Source organism: Elgaria multicarinata, chromosome 2 (assembly GCF_023053635.1).
Source record: "Elgaria multicarinata webbii isolate HBS135686 ecotype San Diego chromosome 2, rElgMul1.1.pri, whole genome shotgun sequence".
Classification (NCBI taxonomy): Eukaryota; Metazoa; Chordata; class Lepidosauria; order Squamata; family Anguidae; genus Elgaria; species Elgaria multicarinata.
The window spans coordinates 146,870,318-146,890,299 of NC_086172.1; the positions used below are offsets into that span (position 1 = coordinate 146,870,318).

A 19,982-nucleotide genomic window follows, 5' to 3' on the forward strand; every position below is an offset into this window, starting at 1 on the left:
ATATTCTCCATACCATGAATAATTTTGTCCATTGAACAGTATATGTTGCCTAGTAACTCTGTTGCCAACGTGCTGAAAGTATGGCATTGATTTATAAGCTCTTTAGGCTATAGCACTTTATTTGGAAATCTACAAGATGCCTTTTTTTGTGGGAACCTTCCATATGACAGCACATCAGGGCCTTTTCTGGTTCTAGAACAAATGCATGAATAATCCTGATTCACTTTCTGGTTTTACAAAGTCCTTTGAAATTGCTTTCACTTACAATCAGGCCTCTCCACATTCTGCCATTGCTACTTGTTGAAGAGCAGCAGTGGAGAGTGTTGGATTTGGCCTGGGGAGAACAAGGTTCAAATCTCCACTTTGAACTGATGACCTTGGACTAACCTAGGTTTCCCCAACTGGATGCCCTCCAGTTGTGTTGGACTACAACTCCCATTATTGCCAGCCAGCCAGCCAGGCCTAGGCATTTTCTCAGCCTAATCTACCTCACAAGGTTGTTGTGAGGATAAAATCAGAAAAACTAGGTGGGATACAAATGCAATAAAAGGTGGAACTGATTCCTGACCCCTTCTGGGATCTCACAGACTCATCCACAACATTCCTTTTCCAATTAAAAGGTATTATATTTGCAGCTTGATAGTGGCAAGTTGTATCTATTAACTTCACTTGGCTTGAGAACTTTCTACCCCTTTCTGAGGCAATAAGTGGCCATCGTCCATGGAAACCTGGGAAGTTAGCACTGGAGGGCTCAGTGCTGGAGTCATAGCACTGATCCTGTTGGGCCTACCTACACCCCTCTCTATGTGCTGCCTCCATTTCTTTGCCCTCGAATCTGCCCATTGCCAATCTCTTTGAGTAGGGCACTGAGGAATGATAATCTCTGTTGCACCACAGCACTTTGACAAGTATAGCAATTGCTGATATGGAGAGCACTTACTTCCCCACCTTCTGCAAAAATTATGCCAGATTATCTTCTTATGCAATCCTTATCTTTACTGTCGTCTTGGTCATCGAGGAAGAGTGAGTCACTTGGTTGGTAATACATTGTTGCTTTCCTCTTAATCTTCTGACAGGTTTAGGAGAAAAAAAATCTGGAAAAAGTCACTAGTGAACCTATTTTAAATAATCTGTGGTGCCCCAAGCAATATAAGGTGAACCTTCATCTTATTTGGTTCTGAGCTGCTTACTTGAAATTATTATATTAAGTCTCTTTTCTTCATTAATTAATTAATTATTAAGTTAAGTCTCTTTTCTTCAGCAAATTTGCATTTTGTTGATTTCTTTGCCCTGAAGTATGACATGTTTAAATGTGATGTTTCATTGCTTCCACCGTTGTGTAATATTAAAGAACGGATTTAAACTATATGACAGAGAGATGGTGCAAATTGAATTATTAATCACTTGATTTCCGTGGTTGGTTTCTTAAATAAATAGCTAGTTGCTGTGTGTGTGGGCATGTGAAGAAAGATTTTAGTTGGTACCACAACACACCCATCTCTTCCCTGCCACAATCCTGACAAAAACCCTCCTCTGCTCTTCCACAGCAGTTATTAACAATAATAAAAAACCACCACCACAGCACTTCAAGTGACATTTTTAGCAGTGTCCAGTTTGGCCCTAAGTCGTACTTCCTTGAGCCGTGCAGTCTGAAAGAATATGGAAGAAAAATGGCACTTTTTCAACATTTAAATATAAATTAAACAATCCATATGTGGATCAGCTGCAATAACCAAGGTTTCTCACTGCCGTGGATGAGCTGTGTTTTATTGTATGCTGAGTACCTTAACAAAAAGAGCATTAAATGATTAAGAATTGATTGGCATGGTTATTGTCTTATTTTTATTTTCAGTTTCAGTAATTTAGCATACTATTTGTAGTGCACATTAATTTGTCAGGACTATATATTGGGCGCCATCACCGTTATATTAGAATCCACACTTCATCTATAAGCATGCACTAAAAGAAGAAGAATAAATTCAACCCTTTATCACTCCTTAATCATCCTGCTTGCAAGTACAACTGAAATTACAAAGATCTGTTGAGCACCAAAATGAACATGGGTGGCCTCATTCTTTGATTAGACGGGTGGGGGACGGAACGGGATGGGGACCCCCACGCAAGACATTTAGAATATCACTCAGCCAGTGAGAGGTTAAGGTGCCTCTGATCTCTTCCTTCAAGTGTTTCTCTAAGACATTTACATAGCTGAGACAGATAATCCTGGAATTGTGGTACCCCAGGCAGTTTGACTCAGTTTGACTCTATGGTTGGGCTGACCTTGCATTAACCTATAACAATGGATTTATTTATTTTTAAATGGATAAACTGCACTTTCATCCAAAAATGGATTCCTGGGAGGTATTCATAAAAAAGAAATCAATACCATATTAAAACCACAATAAAAAATAAAAAACCATTACAATATAACGGAGGTGTACAAAAAGATGACTCAACCAGTTAAAAGGAATGAAGTCAGTTTAAAATGCCTTGGCAAATAGAAACATTTTAACCTGGCGCCAAAAGGAATGTGCCACTGGTACCAGTTATACCTCCTTTGTGGATGCAGAACACATCTCTTTTAGCAATGGGACCTCTGAGAAGGGCCTCATCTGATGACCTTAACACATGGGCACATTGGTATGGAAGGAGGTGCTCCTTCAGATATTTGGGTCCCAAGCTTTAAAGGTAAGCACCGGCACTTTGAATTGGGCCTGGTAGCAAATAGGCAGCCAATGTAATTCCTTCAGAATTGGCGTAATGTGGCTTCACCTAAATCACCCCAGTCTGAATTCTAGCAGCCAAATTCTCTATTAGCTGAAGCTAGTCCACTTACGTGTGGTATTCTAATAAAGAGAGGTAGATGTATTATCATCTGTGTGATTACAGCAGCAGCAGCAGCAGTTATTACAATGAGTAAGACAAAATTTGACCTTTCTGCAGGAGCAAACTAACCTTTCTTTTGGCCTCTTCAGGGTTTCCCCCCCCTCTTCTGCATGGCCCCTACTATCACCCTAAACCTATGTAACAGAAGTGCAATAATAAAAACTAGCTTGGTATACATGTTTTCCCCCACAGCCTGGGTTTGGTCCAGCCCCCATACGCTTTTGGGAATAGTCCTGCATAGAAATCTCCTGTTTCCACTTGATTTGGGTGAGCTAAAGGGGGACCTAAAGGAAGAAATCTGCTACCTTAGTAAGAAGGGAGGTGGAATTAGAAGAGGGAGGGAAATTGTGAGGAATTCTCTAAAACAGCACTGTGTATTCTATTAAAAGAAAAGCACTGAAGTGGTTTCTTTTGAACTTGGGAAGAGAATTCAAAAGGTTAGTGTACTTTATGCTAAGACCAGGAGTGAGAGTCACAATCCTATTTCTCTACCTCTCCATAGCAGATAAAAGGAAGTGGCAGCTTTGCACAATTTTCTGTTTATTAGAAACCTGCTTGTGGACAAAGACATAGCCTACTGTGTGCCACCAACAGATATGCCTGGCTCACTCTCCCTGCAACCGTTTCCAGTGGATCCTGGGTAGCACTACATTACTTCTCTTCTGGATACCCTGCAATGTTCAGAGGGTCGGGTGGGAATCTATGCCCCTTACTTGGAACGGATAGTGGAGAGGCCCCCTTCCCCCATCAGAACTGAGGATGCCTTAAGACAGTGCCCTCCATCAGCGAAAGGCACAGCCAGCTTGGAACAGCTGTGTACGGCTATGCTCCTGTCGCTGGAGTTGCCTGTTCAGATCAAAACCAACGGGATACAAAAAGATGATGGAAAGAGATGTCCAAGTATGTTCTGATCACTTGTAGGGTACAAAGCGAGGAAGGGAATGTCAAGGAGTTAATGTGGTGGTAGACACTGGCAGTCGGCTGGTAGGCAGATCCAATGGATACCGGATCCGTAACTTCAGTTCCGTTTCTTGTTCTGTGAAGTTGCTTCTACTTCCAGATACTGCAGCCCAATCAGCATCCCCAGGATGGAGAAACCTGAGATGGGTGGGAAATGAAAGGAGCACAGAATATCACTCTTAGTATAAGGGACATTTGCTACCTCAGCTGTATCTGTAAGAGATGCCAGTTCCTTTAGGACACTGATGGGCAACTTGTGGCCCTCCAGATATTTTGGCCTACAACTCCCATCAGCCGTAGCCAGCATAACCAATGGTGAAAGGTCATGGAAGTTGTAGGTCAAAACATCTGGAGGGCAATAACTTGCCCACTTCTGCTTTAGGAGATGGAGAAGCCAATTTCAGCTCCCTGTTCAGTTGGGCTTGGCCAAGTCACAATTACCTCATCTTGACTAATTTCACAGGGCTGTGGTAAGGCTAAAACTGCTGCTGTGAAACTCCTTGGGGAAGAGTGGGCTACAATTGTAAAATAAAACACCAAGTGGACACCAAAGAATGACAAGCAGCACAGGCTCTACTTACTTGCCACCATTAGGGGTGCCAGGACACCAATCGTTGCGGCTGCTGTGCCATAAACAAACACTTCAGAGAGGAAGTGGCCCAGGGCAATGAAGAAGGTCAAAAGGGTGATGTTATAGAGGCTGCCGGAGAGTACAGAAAAAAGGGGATTATCGTGTGCCAAAGAGAGACGACACAAAGAACTCAGTGGGAAGAAAGTGGAAAAAGAACCAGAAAGCAAGCTAGTGTGTTGTGTCTTTGCACTGTGGGGTAAATTCTAGACTGGCTTCTGTATTTCTTGGAAACCATGGAGGGCCTCTTTTGTTGCTCAAGGGGCCCTTCAGGTGTGTTGGTTGGATCTGTGCTGCCACCCACCCATCACACAGGTAGTATGTCAATCCCCAGGCAGATGAATAGGTTCATCAGCACAGTGTATACTGACAAGGGTAGTAATAACATGACACTTGGTGCCACTTTGGAGAAGGCATGATGGATAAAGATCAATTGGGATTTTTAATGTAATTTTTTAAAATTTTATTTAAATGATAATCTCTCGAATAATAACTGGGTTTAAAATGAAACTTGAATTTAATACCAACATGTTAAAGACTACACCTACAGTGTAATCCTGTAATTGTCTACTCGGAAGTCCTATTGAGATTAATGGGGCTACTCCCAGGTAAGTATATGCATGACAGCAGCCTTACAGTGCCATCCTATACAGATTTACTTGGACATAAGGCTCACTATGTTCAATGGAGCTGACGCCAAAGAAAGTGTGCCATGCTTAGGCTGTATTTAGGATTGTCCTGGCTGCAATCCTATACACATTTATCTGAAAGCAATGCCCATTGAACTTAACTGGACTTACTTCTGAGAAGACATGCATAGGATTGCAATGTAAGTCTTTTAACACTGTTGGGGGCTGCTGGAGAATGCTGGGCGTTGTTTTTTCCGTCTCAACATGCATAGGATCACATCTTTAATCTCTCAACTGAATCCATAATACTATCAAAACACTGTTAAAGGCTGCTTTCTAAATATATATATATATAGAGAGAGAGAGAGAGAGAGAGAGAGGGAAAGGGAAAGAGAGAATCACAGGGAAAATGTATTTTGAAGTCAAACATCAACATTAGAGCATAATAAATAATTTCCCGTGGGCAACTGGTTGCCAGTGTGGAATCAGAATGCTGGACAAGATGGACCTTTGCTCTGACCAAGCATGGGTCTTTTTATGTTCTCATGTAATCTCTTATATTGATTATGAGCTTTATAAAGAGTCATGAGCTGATAAGGTAGGAAATGGGATCTATCACTTGCCTACAGGATATGTCCTTCTGTGTCCCACCTGGACAATCCACTATGCTCCCCTGGATGGGCTTCTACTCATTATTTTATACACTCTACTTGAGCACTGCTTACAGCTCAAATTATGAACGTTTGTGCTTATCTACCAACCAAAACTACAGAAGTCTATTTTTTAATCTCATAAGGGGACCTTAGGCATGTTTAGACAAAAAAAAATAATCCTACAACTCCCAGCATTCTCCAACCAGTATGCTCAATGGGTAAGCTGGATAGAGATGAAGGGAGCCCAACACATCTGAAGGGGATCAGGTCAGGGAAGATCGTAAGCAATCCCTTCTTCATGCCTGTTCTCCCACTCTGTGAAAATGAAGCATACCAAGAAAATAATAATTCTCCAGTTGCTACTTGATAAAACAGTTTAGGAAACCAAGATTGACTGCATTATATGCAAGGAACTGTGTACATCATTGGGCATGGGGGCCTAAGGCACTATTCCTTTAAGCATTCATTTTACATACGTCTTGTTGCGAATATCAATGGCACAGTAGCAGCGAATCACAGATGAGAGCAAGGTCCAGATGCCAAAGGTCCGAGCCTGGAGGCCGTTTACTGCGCAGAGAAAACAAATACAGAATTAGAGCATCTTCTTTTCTGATACCCTTCCACTCCAGGCAGGGCTAAGCCCTTAGGCATGGATAGAATAGGAGGCTTACAACACCACTGAGGCCAGAAGGTATCTTAGGGGACAAAGGCCTTCCAAAATGAAGGGATAATGCAAATGGCAGCTAACAATGTTCTAGCACTAAAGCCAGCAGACCCCTTTCCCTATAGAGAAGGATGTGTATGGAGGTGGTGGGCTGGAGAGGAATAATCTTTTAAAAATGTGTAGGAGATGAATGCTTATAGAATTGGATAGGGATGTGAACAGCAGAAAAGCCCTGCTGCATTAGACAAAAAGCTTATAAAGTCCACCAATCGGTTCATACCATGACCAAGCAGATGCCTATAGGAGATTGACAAGCAGGACATGAGTGCAATAGCATCCTCCCACTCATGTTCCCCAATTTATTGCTTCCGATACTGGAGGTAGCACATAGGTAGCACATATCAGGACAAGTTACCATTGATAAGTCTTTTCCTCCATGAATTTGTCCAAACCCCTTTTAAAGCCATCCATATTAGTGGCCATCACGACATCTTGAGGAAGTGAATGCCAGAGTTTAACTATGTGGTGTGAGAAGAAGTACTTCCTGATTCTCAGCTTCACGGGATGACTCCAGGTTCTAGTATTTTGAGAGAGGGGCAAGAATGTGTCCCATATTCTCCACACCATGCACAATTCTGTACACCTCTATTATGTCTCCCCTCAGCCTCCTCTTCTCCAAGCTAAACCTTCCCTCATAGGGGAGATGCTCCAGCACCTTTGTAGATGGCAGGCAAAAGGATATTTTAAAAATTGATAATAACATTTTGAGATTTGAATACACATTTCTGGAGCTCAAGTGAGATATAGAGCCCAAGGTTAGTGTCTGGTTCCAGTTCTGCCTGAGTGCAAAAATGACAATTTGTACCTCTTACCAAGGCTTGGTTTGCCTGTGTATAGTTTCTCAGAGAGAAAGCTGTGATCTCTGAAGCTTTGCACTGTGTTCCCCACTGCAATGATGGACACCATAACTAACCAGCTGCGGAGTACATTCAGGAAACGGCTCATCTTGAGGTGGCACCACACAACCTGCTCATGGGAACAAAGGCAGAATCTAAAGTCCCTGATCGTCACACCGATCATAACTCATATTCTCCCTGTGCTTTGTTAACATTTCCTCCTAAATCAGTGTATAGGTTTTCACAAGAAACATATACCTTGCATTAGGGTTCATCTTAGCCCAAGACAAGGGAATCAACCTCCCAACAAAGGTTGGCTCTTCCAGAAAGATTGGTACTGAACACTTTGGTTCCAACCTTGCACACACTTAACTTGGGAATATGGCTCAGTGGAAATTACTTCTTTGTAAATACATATGCACTTGGCTACACATCGACCGGGTAAATAGTTTTGCATCAAAAAGCCCCACTTTCAATCTGCAGCAGAGAAAGTGGGCTACCCAAGGAACAGGAGAAGGTTACAGACGTCCCCCGTCCATCTGTCCCCTGCTGGTTCAGGTGACCTCTCTCCTATTAACCCACTTAGCAACTATGCCAGACTAGATACTTACTTCCCCCTCAGCATGCATATTTATCAATGAATTCGAAAGCTACTTCTTCTCTTTATTATCTTGTAGCTGACCCTAATAGATGGGCATTAATATTCCCCGCAGACCAACAAAGCTGGTCACATTTAGGAGTGCTCTCCAAATAGCATCTCCCCCTACTCAGCCACCTGCTCTAGGCCCTCCCCGTCCACAACGCCCCCTTTCGCCATCCCTTCCGTATGCAACCCCACCTCTCAAGGGACGCCCCTGTTCTTCGTTGCCCCACTACCTGATCCACGGAAGCAGCAGCAGCGCCAGCTTTCCACCCTACCTCCAGTCTGCGGAGCTGCAGCCCCGCCTCCACGCAATCTGCGCGTAACGATTGGCCCGCTGTCAGACTTCTCCTTCTCCTGGTTGGTCCTTCCGTCCATCTCTAGACCGTTCCTCCGCGAGGCACATGGATGGGTAGGCGAACGTGCCAATCAAACGCTTCGAACCCTTCTGAGGCGTTGTGACGTAGGCTGAGGCGAGGGCACCTCGGCGACACCGGTCTCCTTGGGTGTTTTTTTTTTTTTTTTTTAAAGAGAGACGCCTCGATGACGCCATATTAGAAGAGGCATAGGAGGCGAACGGGGAACAGGTTCTGTGGCGCACGCGCACGGGGAACGGACCCGGGCGGGCGCGGAGAGCGGGCGCTTGCGCAGATGTGTCTTCGGTGAGGGAGGGGACGGTTGCATGTTGGTTGTTGTAGTAACAGGAGAAGCGCCGGCAAGCAGGAGCCGCGGCTACCGGGGCCCAAGGGAGATGAAGCAGCAGGTATGGGCTCTGGGGGAGTTGAGGAGCGACGTAGCTGCTGGCCCAGCAGAGCCTGCTTGGGGCCGAGGAGACTGCGCCTCACGAGGAGAGGGCGGGGGGGCGGGGGGGAGCAGCACCCCCTCTTCCGCAAGGGTTCCCAATGGTCCAGTGAGGGCGGTGGGGGCTGTCCTGAAAACGAGAGGGGGGGGAGGAAGGAGCAAGGAGCAGCTGCAGCCCCTTTCCAGGGCGGAGGGCCAGGCTCGGGCGAAGCGACTGACTGAGTAGCAAAGTCCGCCGAATTCAAACGATCGTTCCCAAGTGCCACGTGCGGAGGGGAGACATATACACATTCCTGGACTCTTTCTGCCCTCCTTCCCCTTTCCTTAGACTTGGAGTTAGGTTCCCAAGTATGGGAAAACAAGGTCCTCTGGGAAGGATGGCACAGTGACCTTGTCATACTTCGCGCCTCTCGCACCGCTTCCCTTGTCCCTCTGGTTCTAGCCCCACTTCCTCCAACCTGGTGCCCTCCAGATGCGTTGAACTACAAAACCCAGCATCCCTAAGCTATCATGGCCATTGGAAGGCTGTTCTACAGTCCTATTCGTTTTAACAGGATTTGCACATGTTGCTCCCTCCTCCCTTTTTCAATTGACATGGAGTTAGGCTGTGATGGATGGGGAAGGATTTCCCCACCCTTGGGAAGGATTTGTGCCTCTTGGAGGGGAGAGAGCTTATCACCCTTCTCTCTCAACCCTCTTCTTCCTGAGTCCCTCAGTGTCTGGCCTAAGGTTAAAGTCTAGCCTAAGGACAAAGGTTGTTTTTTTATATAAAATCAGACTACACATCTTATTCATCTCATCATGCAATGATGTCTGTGTTGTCACCCATCAACCTTTTGTGAATAGCAACTGTTAAGGTAATCATTTCTGGGCAATCATTTCTGTCTGTACTTTTTGCACACTGCCTGTACCCTCCAACAGCAGAGTTTACCTCTTCCCTATACCCCCACCCCTTTCTCCAGGCCCTAAAGTTGTGCAGTTAAATAAACATTTAAAAGTCTTGTTGCACAAATGTCTTGGAAGTGTTTTGGTTGTAGGCCAGCTTAGTCACAGTATGATGATCGGTGTTTGTGTGTGTGTGTGTGTGTGAAGCCCTGTGAACAGGAATTGCAGGTAACTGTCAATCCATCAGAAAAACAACCCCAAATCCACAGTAGAGCAATACCTGTTATTGAAACGTTATAAAGAAGAAATGGTACTGAACGTAACTTATGGTAAGTCAGTGTTTTGACATCTGGCAAGTTTTATGTATGAGGAATCCTAGTTTACTGTATGGTGGGATTGATTGAACTAGATGACAATCTTTAAGCTTTTCTCAGCACTAAAGGTTCAATGAACTTCATTATGGGAGTTCTTGATCTTGTTTAGGTCTATGGTATTTCATGTAATCTAATGTTGTGCATTGGATTGGAACTGTAGAATTAGTGGAAGTTACATGTCAACAGGTATGGTGTTATTATATAATGCTGCTTTCATAAGGACATGCTTGACTGCCAGGTTGTGGCTTGATTACATATTTTACTTGATATGATGGTGGCAGACCTATGTTCTAAAACACAAGTCAGTGTCAAGCAGATTTAAATGGGAGTGGGATTGTACAGAGAAAATACATGAAGAGTATATTGAACCTTTCCCCCACCCCCTCCTTACTCATACTCCATCCTCTGACCCCAACTTTCCCTCAGCTGCTTTTCTCCCAGTCAGGCCCTAAGAATGTAAGTAAAGCTCCATCAGAAGAAAAACAGCTGAGGGGAAAATAAAGGCAGGCAAAGGAGGCTCAGTGCCTCTTACCAAAGACTGCTCCTTTGCACCAAACCTCCCCACATGTTATCCCTGTTTGGTATGACCTTTGATGTAATGTTAAGACTGATGCCTTTTTGTCTGGTTAGACCCTAAGGTGCAATTTCTGGAAAGTATACTTTGCAGCTGTGCCCAGCCTGAATTGGTTTTCCTAGCAGTGTCTATGGAAGGCAATGGAGATACCTGGAGGAGAGAGGCTCCATTGTGCACCCTTCTGCCAGTTGCATAGGGTACTACTTTTGTTCCTGAGTGAAGCTTCTGTGCAGATATTACCTAAGAGATCAGTATTAAAGATGGTCTGTTAGATATTATTAATTATTCACATTTTTAACTCCCTTCCTCTGGAAACTCAGGGCGGTATATCTCATTTTATCCTCCAAACAACCTAGTGAGATAGTAACATGACCCAGTAAGGATTGTGATTGAGTGGGGATTTTCACTTGTGCTCTGAACCCAAGTTCAGTGCTCTAGCTGTGACATTGCACTGGCTTTCTTAAGGTGTAGTTACCCCCATATCTCCAGTTTCCTATGGTAAATAACTCTTCCCTGCTTTTCTTCACAGAAAATAGCACTGGCTAGATTTTCTGATTCTACAGCAAAGAGTTTGAGAGGCCACTGTATTTGGGCTGTATGAAAACGTCTACAGGAAATGCCAGTTGGAATGGCTCGGGACTTGGAAGAAACAGACTCATCTTCAGAAGAAGAGGAAGAGGTGGATGGCCCAGAGTAAGTTAAAACATATGGTACCTGTATATAGCATTAGGACTGTACATCTTGTGTCTTAGCTTGCAGGCTTGGAAGATTAGGTTTAGTTGTTTAAAAAAAGAACGAAAAGCATGTGGTTAGGTTACAGGGTGTGAAAGATTGGCTTGTGGCCTTATGCCTGGCAGCAGGAGGGTGGGATGCAGGGGAATATTATCACAAGGTTGTATAAACATATGAAGCTGCCTTATATCAGGTCAAGCTACTTCCTCATCTAGCCCAGCGTTCTCTATTTTGACTGGCAGCAGATCTCCGGGGGCTCTGGCAGAGGTCTTTCTTGTCACCTGCTACCTGATCCTTTAACTGGAGATGCCAGTGATTGAACTCAAGATGTTTTATATCCAAAGCATATGCTCTGCCACTGAGCTATGGCTACTTCCTGGCTGGTCACTTTTTGCGATAATCAACTTTTCTTGCCATTGATTCTTCATCTACAGTAGATCTACTTCTTGTGCCACTGAAGGAGCTGACTTAAGTCAGGAGTCAACAAATACTGGCTTGGCATACCAGCCTTTCTTTGTGCTTGCCGCTAACCCCCTCTTCTCCTCCAAGACTTTTTCAATGCATTGGAGCTCTAGGGAAGGGATGCTTGTTTCTTGGCATCCTTCTCACCTGAGGGATTGTGGAATTGGCTGTTATTAAGTGGATCTGTGGATTCCTGCAAGTAAGTATTTTGAGTTGGTACTGAAAAAGAGATTTTGGTTAATGTCTGCACATTCTGCTTCATATGCCATATTTGCAGAGATTTGGGTCTTCTAAAAAAGCTGTTACCAGCCCTGAGCTATAGAGTGAAAGGGTAGGATGAAGGAAAAAACGTTTTAGTAACCATTTTTTTTGTTAGAAGTTGGCTTGTTTTTTCAGCCATGCGGCAGCAATGTCTATTCCCAAGTAATCTGTGTGGAACTTCCATTCCAGTTGGTCACTATAAGATCATTTATGTAACTACAAATTGGTACCTGTATTTGATTGCTTACCTCTTCCTTTGCCATTTGTTTTACGTCATGGGTGTAGACATGTACAGTTTAGATGGTAACGTGCGGGCAGGGCTATCTTGTCTTTTAATATCAGTACAGTGCTTAATAAATTGTAGATGCTTTAGAAGAGACAAATAATATCTTGAATTGCATTTTCCTGAAATGCCACTCTCTTCCCAGTATAACATGGTGTCAGTGCTGCTGTGACATGGCTTCCCAATCTGTATGTTCAGGCAGCTTTCTCATCACATTTCAAACAATACTGAGCTTGCTGCAGTGCCTAGGTGACTGGATTATTCTCTAGGCCCTGCTATCCAACATGTCAGTTATTACACCAGGTAACCAAGGGTCATGAAGAGGATGAGTATTGCAGTCACTTTGAAGCATGTCTGAGCCCTGGTGTTCTTACTGTAAATCCTAAGGACAGGGCTTAGCCGAAAGCCCCTTTGTGCAACCTCGGCTCTGTTCCCACTTACATAAGGTGTTAGACTAGACACTGTAAAATCTTCTTTGATTTAAAACTGCAGCCCCAGCTCATGGTGACTAACTTGGGCAGGGAATCAAGGAGGTTGCAAATTTGTTCTTTGTACAGGCATACGGGGATATGTGGTTTTAAGAATCAAAAGCATCCTATGTAAATATAAAGGAAACATTTTATTGTATTGCTGCAATGAATGACTTCTAACACTTTATGCAGTATATAGACAAATTCTCTTAGCTTTAGAAGGTGTGGTCAAAAGAAGCAAAATATTGTTATTTCTTCAAAGGGGCTGTGGCAACTTAATTAGCAGGGGAGGCCATATTGAAAATGACAAAAGCTTGAGGGCTCCAGTTAACCAGCCCATTGCATTTAATAATTTGCATGTGTTATTGATGAATTTGTTAGATGCTAAACTTTTGGTGGTCATTTTGTATGTGTTTATACATTACTTTTATTAGTTTGAAATAGTGGAATGAGTTTTTGAATTTTGATTTACTAATGAAACTGCTGAATTGACTAGCATTCAGGTTTATTTGCTTCCTTGTTTAACACATGCTTGAATTTTCTGCTAGTTTACAGTATAGCTGTTGCAACTGAAAAATCTCTTAAATAACAATACATTGAAGCTTTTGTTCTCTGGATTAATATCCTGCAGGCTGCCAAAATCTCCAATATCCAACTGTTCAAAACTTCTATTGTATTATATGTATAGCAACACACATTGTTGTTCCTTGTCCAGTTGTTGTTTTGAGTACTTGCAACACCTTTTGTCTTGATATATTCAGTTGGAAAGTTGTTGCTCTGCCTAGTATGTAATTGTTGTGAATCTACTTGGAACCAGTACTTCCCTGTTTGACCCATTTCTGTGACAGAATCTTATACATGTTTTTTAGTACAAGGTACTCCAGCCTTCTCCAACCTAATGCCCTGCAGATGTGTTAGACTATCACTCCCAACTGGAAGCTGTAGTCCAACACATCTGGAGGGTACTAGCTTAGAGAAGGCTGATCTATTCCGACCCAGGATGAAGGTGAGCATATAGTGTCATTAGGGAATTTCCGTTTGGTTAAAAAACTGGTATGGCAGCTCTGCAATTGTTCCTTTTCAATCACCTTACCATTCTCGTGTCCTAAAAGTCTATATCTTTCTCTTGTTAGTTGAGAAAATTGGGGCACATGATATATTCTTAACGATATAGTAAAGTTACCTCTTTTGTGAAATGCATTGCTGTTTTTATTTCTTAATGGTCCTTTACTGGCCATACATCATTTTGTTCAACATAGGGGACCCACATTGGAGGCACAGCATAAGTGACACATGTAACTTTTCCATGTATGTGATAGTGCTCTGGCGCTGTTGGTCTACTTCCTGGGCCTCAAACGTTCTTCATACTTTTCAAGTAGGCACTTTTGCCTGTGTTAACTGAGTCTTTGTTTATAATAACTTTGTTTTCTTCCCCCTAATAGAACAGACTCCTCCCTCGGCTTGCATATATTTTTTGAACATATATTTCTGCTGTTGGAGATCTTGTGCCCAGGTATAGATAGCAGGTTCATGGTTACAGAAAAATAGGGTATTAGTATAGTCATATGTTACTTTCTGCTTGAGAAGAGGAGGGATAAAAGTGGGGTGAACGAATGTAGCCTTTTGTTATAAGAGCCTATCAAGCTGGGATAGGCAATCTGGTGCCATCCTATAATCCCTGAATATTGTCTATACTGGCTAGAGTTTATGGGAATTGTAATCCCAAACATCTTTAGGGCACCAAGTTGCCTACTCCTGCTGTAAGACATAAGATTTGCTGAGCTAGATCAGACCAAATGCCTATCTAGTTCAGCATTCTGTTCCCACATTGCCCAACCCAATGCCTCTAGGAAGCAGTCAAGCAGGGCTCTGCTCTCTTCTGATCCTTCTTTAGTATGTCCTTGTCATCCAATTGACCAGCCACCTCCCTAGCCAGTTTCCTGCTTCTGATGTATTTAAATATTTTTTTTGCTGTTAATCTTAAAGTTATTAGCAATATGCTTCTCAAAATCCATTAATGTCTCCTTGTATTTCTTTTGCGCAAGTTTCTATTTTTGTTTGTTTGGGCAAGATTTCCATTTTCTGAGGGAAGCCTTTTCTCTAATAAATTTGTTAACACTACTTCTTAATCATGCTGGTGATCTCTTGAACTTTGTGCTACCTTACCCTACCTGTGGCATATGTTTTAGCTGAGCTTCTATTGTGGAACCCCTTTACATACTTTGCAGAAGTTTGACCATCTTGACTTTCCCTTTTTACCAATGCCCTCATTTTAGAGATGTTTCTGTTTGGGAAGTGAAATGTTACTGTGTTGGATGTCCTTGGCAATTTTCTGCTTACATATAAATTAAATTTGATAGCACTGTGCTCACTGTTTCCAGTTGGTTCAACAACACTTACAATAGGGCCTGGATATTACTTAAGGTTAAGTCTAGGGTCATCTTCTCTTACTGGTCGATTTCGTGACTAGCTGTTCTAAGGCTCAGTTTATGGTAAGTAGAAAATGTACTTTGTTGTGACTAGAAAGCATATTTATCCAGTCGATGTTAGAGTAATTGAAGTCACTCATTACTACAACACTTTCTCCTTTTCGATGCATCCCTAATTTCATTCTCCATCTAAGCATTGATTCTGCAACTCATCATTCCTCAACTGAAGAAGTTAGCATGACCCCAGTACTAAATTAGTTTTGGGGTCTGGTATAGTTACTGACAGTGATTCTCAGGAAGAGTCTGCCCATTTTAGTTCCTAGTTCATTTGATACTATGTCCTTTGATGTACAGAGTGCACCATTCCCACTCCATCCTTCCCTGCGCTTCCTATAGAGTAGGTATCTACAGATGATCCCCTGGTTCTCTTCATTCTACCTGGTTTCATTTATAGCCACTATGACCGGATTCGGATGATCAGTGGAGGAAACAGCACAGCATAGTTTGTTTCCCCTGTATGTGCTGGTTGCGCAACCAGCATTTCCCTAATTACCCATGTGATGTCGTGGGTTGCCATGTCATTTGAACTCAGTGCGCGGTGCAATAGGGGTGGCTTCTTACTCACCCTGCGACCCATGGCTTGCAGTAGGGGTTGGGTGGGTGAGAAGTGGCATGGTTCAGATGACACGGCAATCCGCGGCACAGGTAATTAGAGAAATGCTAGTCACGTGACCGGAGGAAATAACCCATACTGCATTGTTTCCCCGGCTGATTGTCCAAATGCCGCCATAGTGTAGGTTCTCCTTTAAAAGCAAGCACTGTAATTCTCCCAGCTTGGCTCGGTGGCGAAACAACTACGCAATGTTTCTCCTTTGAGATGTCTCACACATGTGCATTTTGCCATGCGGCCGTCTGGCCTCTTAGTCCATCCAAAGCAATGAACTTGAATTTAGTCTAATAGAAATTTGGTTAGGCAAACATATTTTTTCATATGAGGACTTGCCTAATTGATATGTGTTAATTTTCTCGCTTTCTGCCCTAGCTTTTCTTGTTCTAGCTTCACTTTAATTTCTCTGCTTTATTACTTCTCATTATCTAGACTGAATTAAGGTGCCTTGCTGTATGGCGACCATGCAAATGTCAACATCTCAGCATTTGGGCTGAAGCTTAACAGTAGCACAGCAACATGTTGTCACTTGTTTGCTGAGGCGTTGCCTTAGCACAGGTTGCCACAATACATGGTCAGTTTATATCCTGATGCACAAAGATCTGCACTAGGAAAATGTAAGGATCTATTTTATATGAGGACTTTGTGCATTGTAGGTGCTACTTAAAATATCAAAACCATTTACCTTTTGCAGACAAAATTTCTTACTGTCTTCGCTCTAAATGTTGGATCAGGTAAAAAATAATAATGGCTTCACCTAATTTCCAGAAGACTATACATAAGTAAGAATAGTGCCTGAACTGTAGCTCATACCCAGATTGTTCTGAAACAAGGCTTTACTTCTATACTTTAGCCATTCTCTGCAGCTATAGATATTTGTCATGCGATGTGAACTGGTGTTTGGACTTCTGAATGTTGATACCTATATTTACTAGTAAGTTATTTCAATCTATATTTGGGATCTCTGCATGCAGTAGGTAGTTAACCGTGTCTTCCTCATTATTAGTAATATCTTTTAACTGTTGATAAATGTGTCTTCTTGTTTTAGGGAGCACCCATGTATCACATGGACGGGTGGATTCAGAAGGATCCCAATCTTGGTATTTCATGCAGAAGCTATTCTAACCAAGGACAGTTACATCCGCTTGATTGGGGGTAAATGTAGTTTTACAAAACTATTTCATCAAGAGTATATAAAGTAAAATGAATGAAGAAAAAAGACTGATCTGGAAGCTTGATTTTCTTTTTTGTCATATAAAGGAGAGGGGCTCTCAGTGTATTAACATAGTCAGTAGCTGTTTTGAATGGAAACAGTTTTTTTTTTAAATTGAAACATTGTAGCCTAAGTTTAGCAGTTCCAAGTCCTTAGGGAGAGAGTTAAAGTATGCCCTTGATATGCCTACTGAAAACAATAAGTCTTAAAAGCACTTAAAGTCGGCTATGTTAAATAGAAGTTTGTAGATTCTTGTTTTAAATGATATTAAGGAATTTTATTTCTTATACTAAAACGTTTATGTTGTACTTCAATTTTTGTTCTACTAATACCTTAACAAAAAGTATCAACAGAAACGCTGGAATTCCAAGTGTCCGAGTAGCTTCAATATCGGAAGTTTAAATACTACTTCCACTTGTGCCTTAACAGTAAATTAGCTGATCAAACAAAAACAGACTAGGGTGAATTCTGTAATTCAACATATTGCTATACACTATCACTTGGGTCGTGTCAAGATCTGCCATAACTGCATGCCATGTGTTGTTATTCGGTAATGCCAGATAAATGGGATTGTGCCAAGTTCTCTGGCAGTGCTACCCTTCTGCAGTTGGTGCAATTGATTGTGACTGGAGTGCTGTTACTAATTTGTGGTGTTCTCTTCACAGAGCGCTATCGCTTGTCCTTTAAGATTGTGAGAACAGACAGTCGCTTGGTGCGCAGCATTTTGTCTGCTCATGGATTCCGTGAGGTACATGCATCATATTTCTTGAATATGAAGAGAGTGAAAACCCAAATCTGTTTGCATTGCTTTACAACCAAGGGATAGCTACAGAGCCTGGGGTGTGTTTAAATGATAGCCAATCAAACAAAAGGCACTGCAAATCTCCCCTTGCATTTTGGCATGTCAAGTAATCTGATTTTGATACAATGGCTTTATCATGTACATTTCCCCAGCATATGACCTTGTTTTGACTAGGATCTTGCTTAAGTCCTTGAAACCTATGAATTTGGTGCAGCTCATAACATTCCTGAAGAAACTTGGTTCCTAGAGATGATGATATAGATATCTTTGTTCTGGAAAACATCTTTGCAGTGACATAAAGGCAGTGTATAAATGGCTTCTAGCAAAATGTATATTAAGAAAAAGAGTGCCTTAGAATTGTGTGAGACTAGGTGGGAGATGAGTTGAGGGCTTTGCCTTATTTTTCTGGACTAGATGGCATGTAGACCTTAGTTTGGCATCCTCATTTCCTTCAATCCAATGCATTGATTGGAGGTAATGTGGCTTTACTGAACTGGCTATGTCACCAAGGGTGTGTAAGCATGTCTCTTCCACAGGTGCACCCAAGTAGCAATGAATATAACCTTATGTGGACTGGATCCCACCTGAAACCGTATATTCTACGAACCCTCACAGATATTCAAAAGGTTAACCACTTTCCCAGGTAAGGAGAGGATACTTAAGGAATAAAATTTCTGAATAGAAGGTTGTGAAGATATTGTGTGACTTGTAAATTCCTTTACAGCACTTGTAGATGTTGCTCATAATTGGATTCTGCATTATATTACTCTTCAGTCTCTCATAGATTATATAAAAAGTTGGAAAATTAGATTGATTACCTGTTTTAGATCTATAACTTTCCATCCCCAAGTGCTCAGGTTCAGTAAAATCCTTTTTAAGAATACTAATATATGAAATAGATAGTTGCTAAATTAAAAACCAAAACCCCTTATGAAAACGCTTGATCATAAACTTTTAGGGGGATGGAATCCCAAAACTGAGGACCCGCTACTAAGAATTCTTTCTACAAGGGTGGCACACTCATTCCAACCATTAGAGTGTATTTGGGCAACCTGCAGCTCCCGGGCTGTATGCAGGCCTTAGCCTTATTCTATGCAGCCCCCATAATCTCTTGTTCCTCCCTGTACCAGCTGCCACAAAGAGAACAATAGAGAGACTGGCAAGATACACGTGTGAGTTCAGAGGTTCAGCCACAGAGTGCAGCAGCTAAACTGGAATAGCATCCTGCGGTAAGATGCTGTAGCCGTTGCTCTCTGTTGCCAGGTGTCCAAGCTCATATGTGCACCTGCCTACCTCTTGTTCTTTCTCCTCTTGTCATAGCAGTAGCAGCTGTATGTGAGAGAGTGGGGGGGGGGTAGCTCTGGCCCTGCCTACTGCCAGCATACAGCCCCTGAAAGATTCCTGCGAGGGAATGCAGCCCTTGGTGGAGAAAAGGTTGCCCACTCCTGCTTTGGAATGCCTTGAGTAAAAGGGGAAGGAGTGATCAGTAGGGGACTGTATGTTGTACCCAAGCTGACACTAATGAGAGAACAAGCTAGTTAAACTGCAGTGTCAGAACTGTGCAAGTTATTTGGTGCAGTACCAGCAAAGATCTGAAGATTGGGGAGGGACTGTTGCTATGGTCTATAGGAATTCTATCTACCTTCCTAGGCTTCCTATCCATTCAAGTGCCAGTCTTGAGTGTTTCTATCTTGTGTTGGGTAACCAGGTCAGATTAGGGTTTTGCCGGTGTACCTCCAACCCCACTGCTCATCACTCAGTCTGCCTGATCTGACAGAGGTGGTTGCATATTTGGTGTTGATGACCCCTAGGATGGTTCTGGGGAATCTCAACTTCCCTGCTCAGACTGCCAGATCCAGGATGGCTCCCAGACCGTTTTTAGAGCTTTACCCTGCTGCTGGTTCTTACTCTGGTTTAATTCTGCTTTAAACTTTTAAAGGTTTTATATTATGTTTTATCGTACTGCATTTTAGGGTTTTAATTTTTGTTAACAGTCCAGAGAGCTTGGTTATTGGGCGATATAGAAATGTAATAAGTAAATACATACATACTTTAAAAGTTATCCATGCTCCT

The 19,982-nt window shown here is 42.5% G+C and overlaps 2 protein-coding genes across 5 annotated transcripts in view; one reads left to right on the forward strand and one right to left on the reverse strand.

The window, feature by feature from the left end:
• Positions 1-3,409: 3,409 nt before the first annotated feature.
• ERG28 (ergosterol biosynthesis 28 homolog) lies at positions 3,410-8,256 on the reverse strand. Of its 4 annotated transcripts, none has more exons than XM_063117889.1 (5): positions 8,235-8,256; positions 7,293-7,446; positions 6,233-6,323; positions 4,428-4,546; positions 3,410-3,984 (listed from the first exon to the last, which is right to left on the reverse strand). In XM_063117889.1, exons 2-5 carry the CDS (start codon positions 7,423-7,425, stop codon positions 3,905-3,907), a joined length of 423 nt encoding a protein of 140 aa, XP_062973959.1. In that variant the 5' UTR covers positions 7,426-7,446; positions 8,235-8,256; the 3' UTR covers positions 3,410-3,904. The 4 variants fall into 4 exon arrangements, with proteins under 4 accessions (XP_062973959.1, XP_062973958.1, XP_062973957.1 ...); XM_063117888.1 differs by having other exon boundaries at positions 8,193-8,254; XM_063117887.1 differs by having other exon boundaries at positions 7,293-7,449; positions 8,193-8,235.
• A 323-nt stretch (positions 8,257-8,579) lies between these two features.
• The window catches only part of TTLL5 (tubulin tyrosine ligase like 5), a 150,090-nt gene continuing 138,687 nt past the window's right edge, over positions 8,580-19,982 (forward strand). Inside the window, exons 1-5 of the mRNA XM_063117892.1 lie at positions 8,580-8,719; positions 11,120-11,283; positions 16,943-17,049; positions 17,773-17,855; positions 18,446-18,552. Coding sequence (XP_062973962.1) covers positions 11,207-11,283; positions 16,943-17,049; positions 17,773-17,855; positions 18,446-18,552 — 374 coding nt within the window. The 5' untranslated portion in view covers positions 8,580-8,719; positions 11,120-11,206. The remainder of the gene's footprint in view (positions 8,720-11,119; positions 11,284-16,942; positions 17,050-17,772; positions 17,856-18,445; positions 18,553-19,982) is intronic.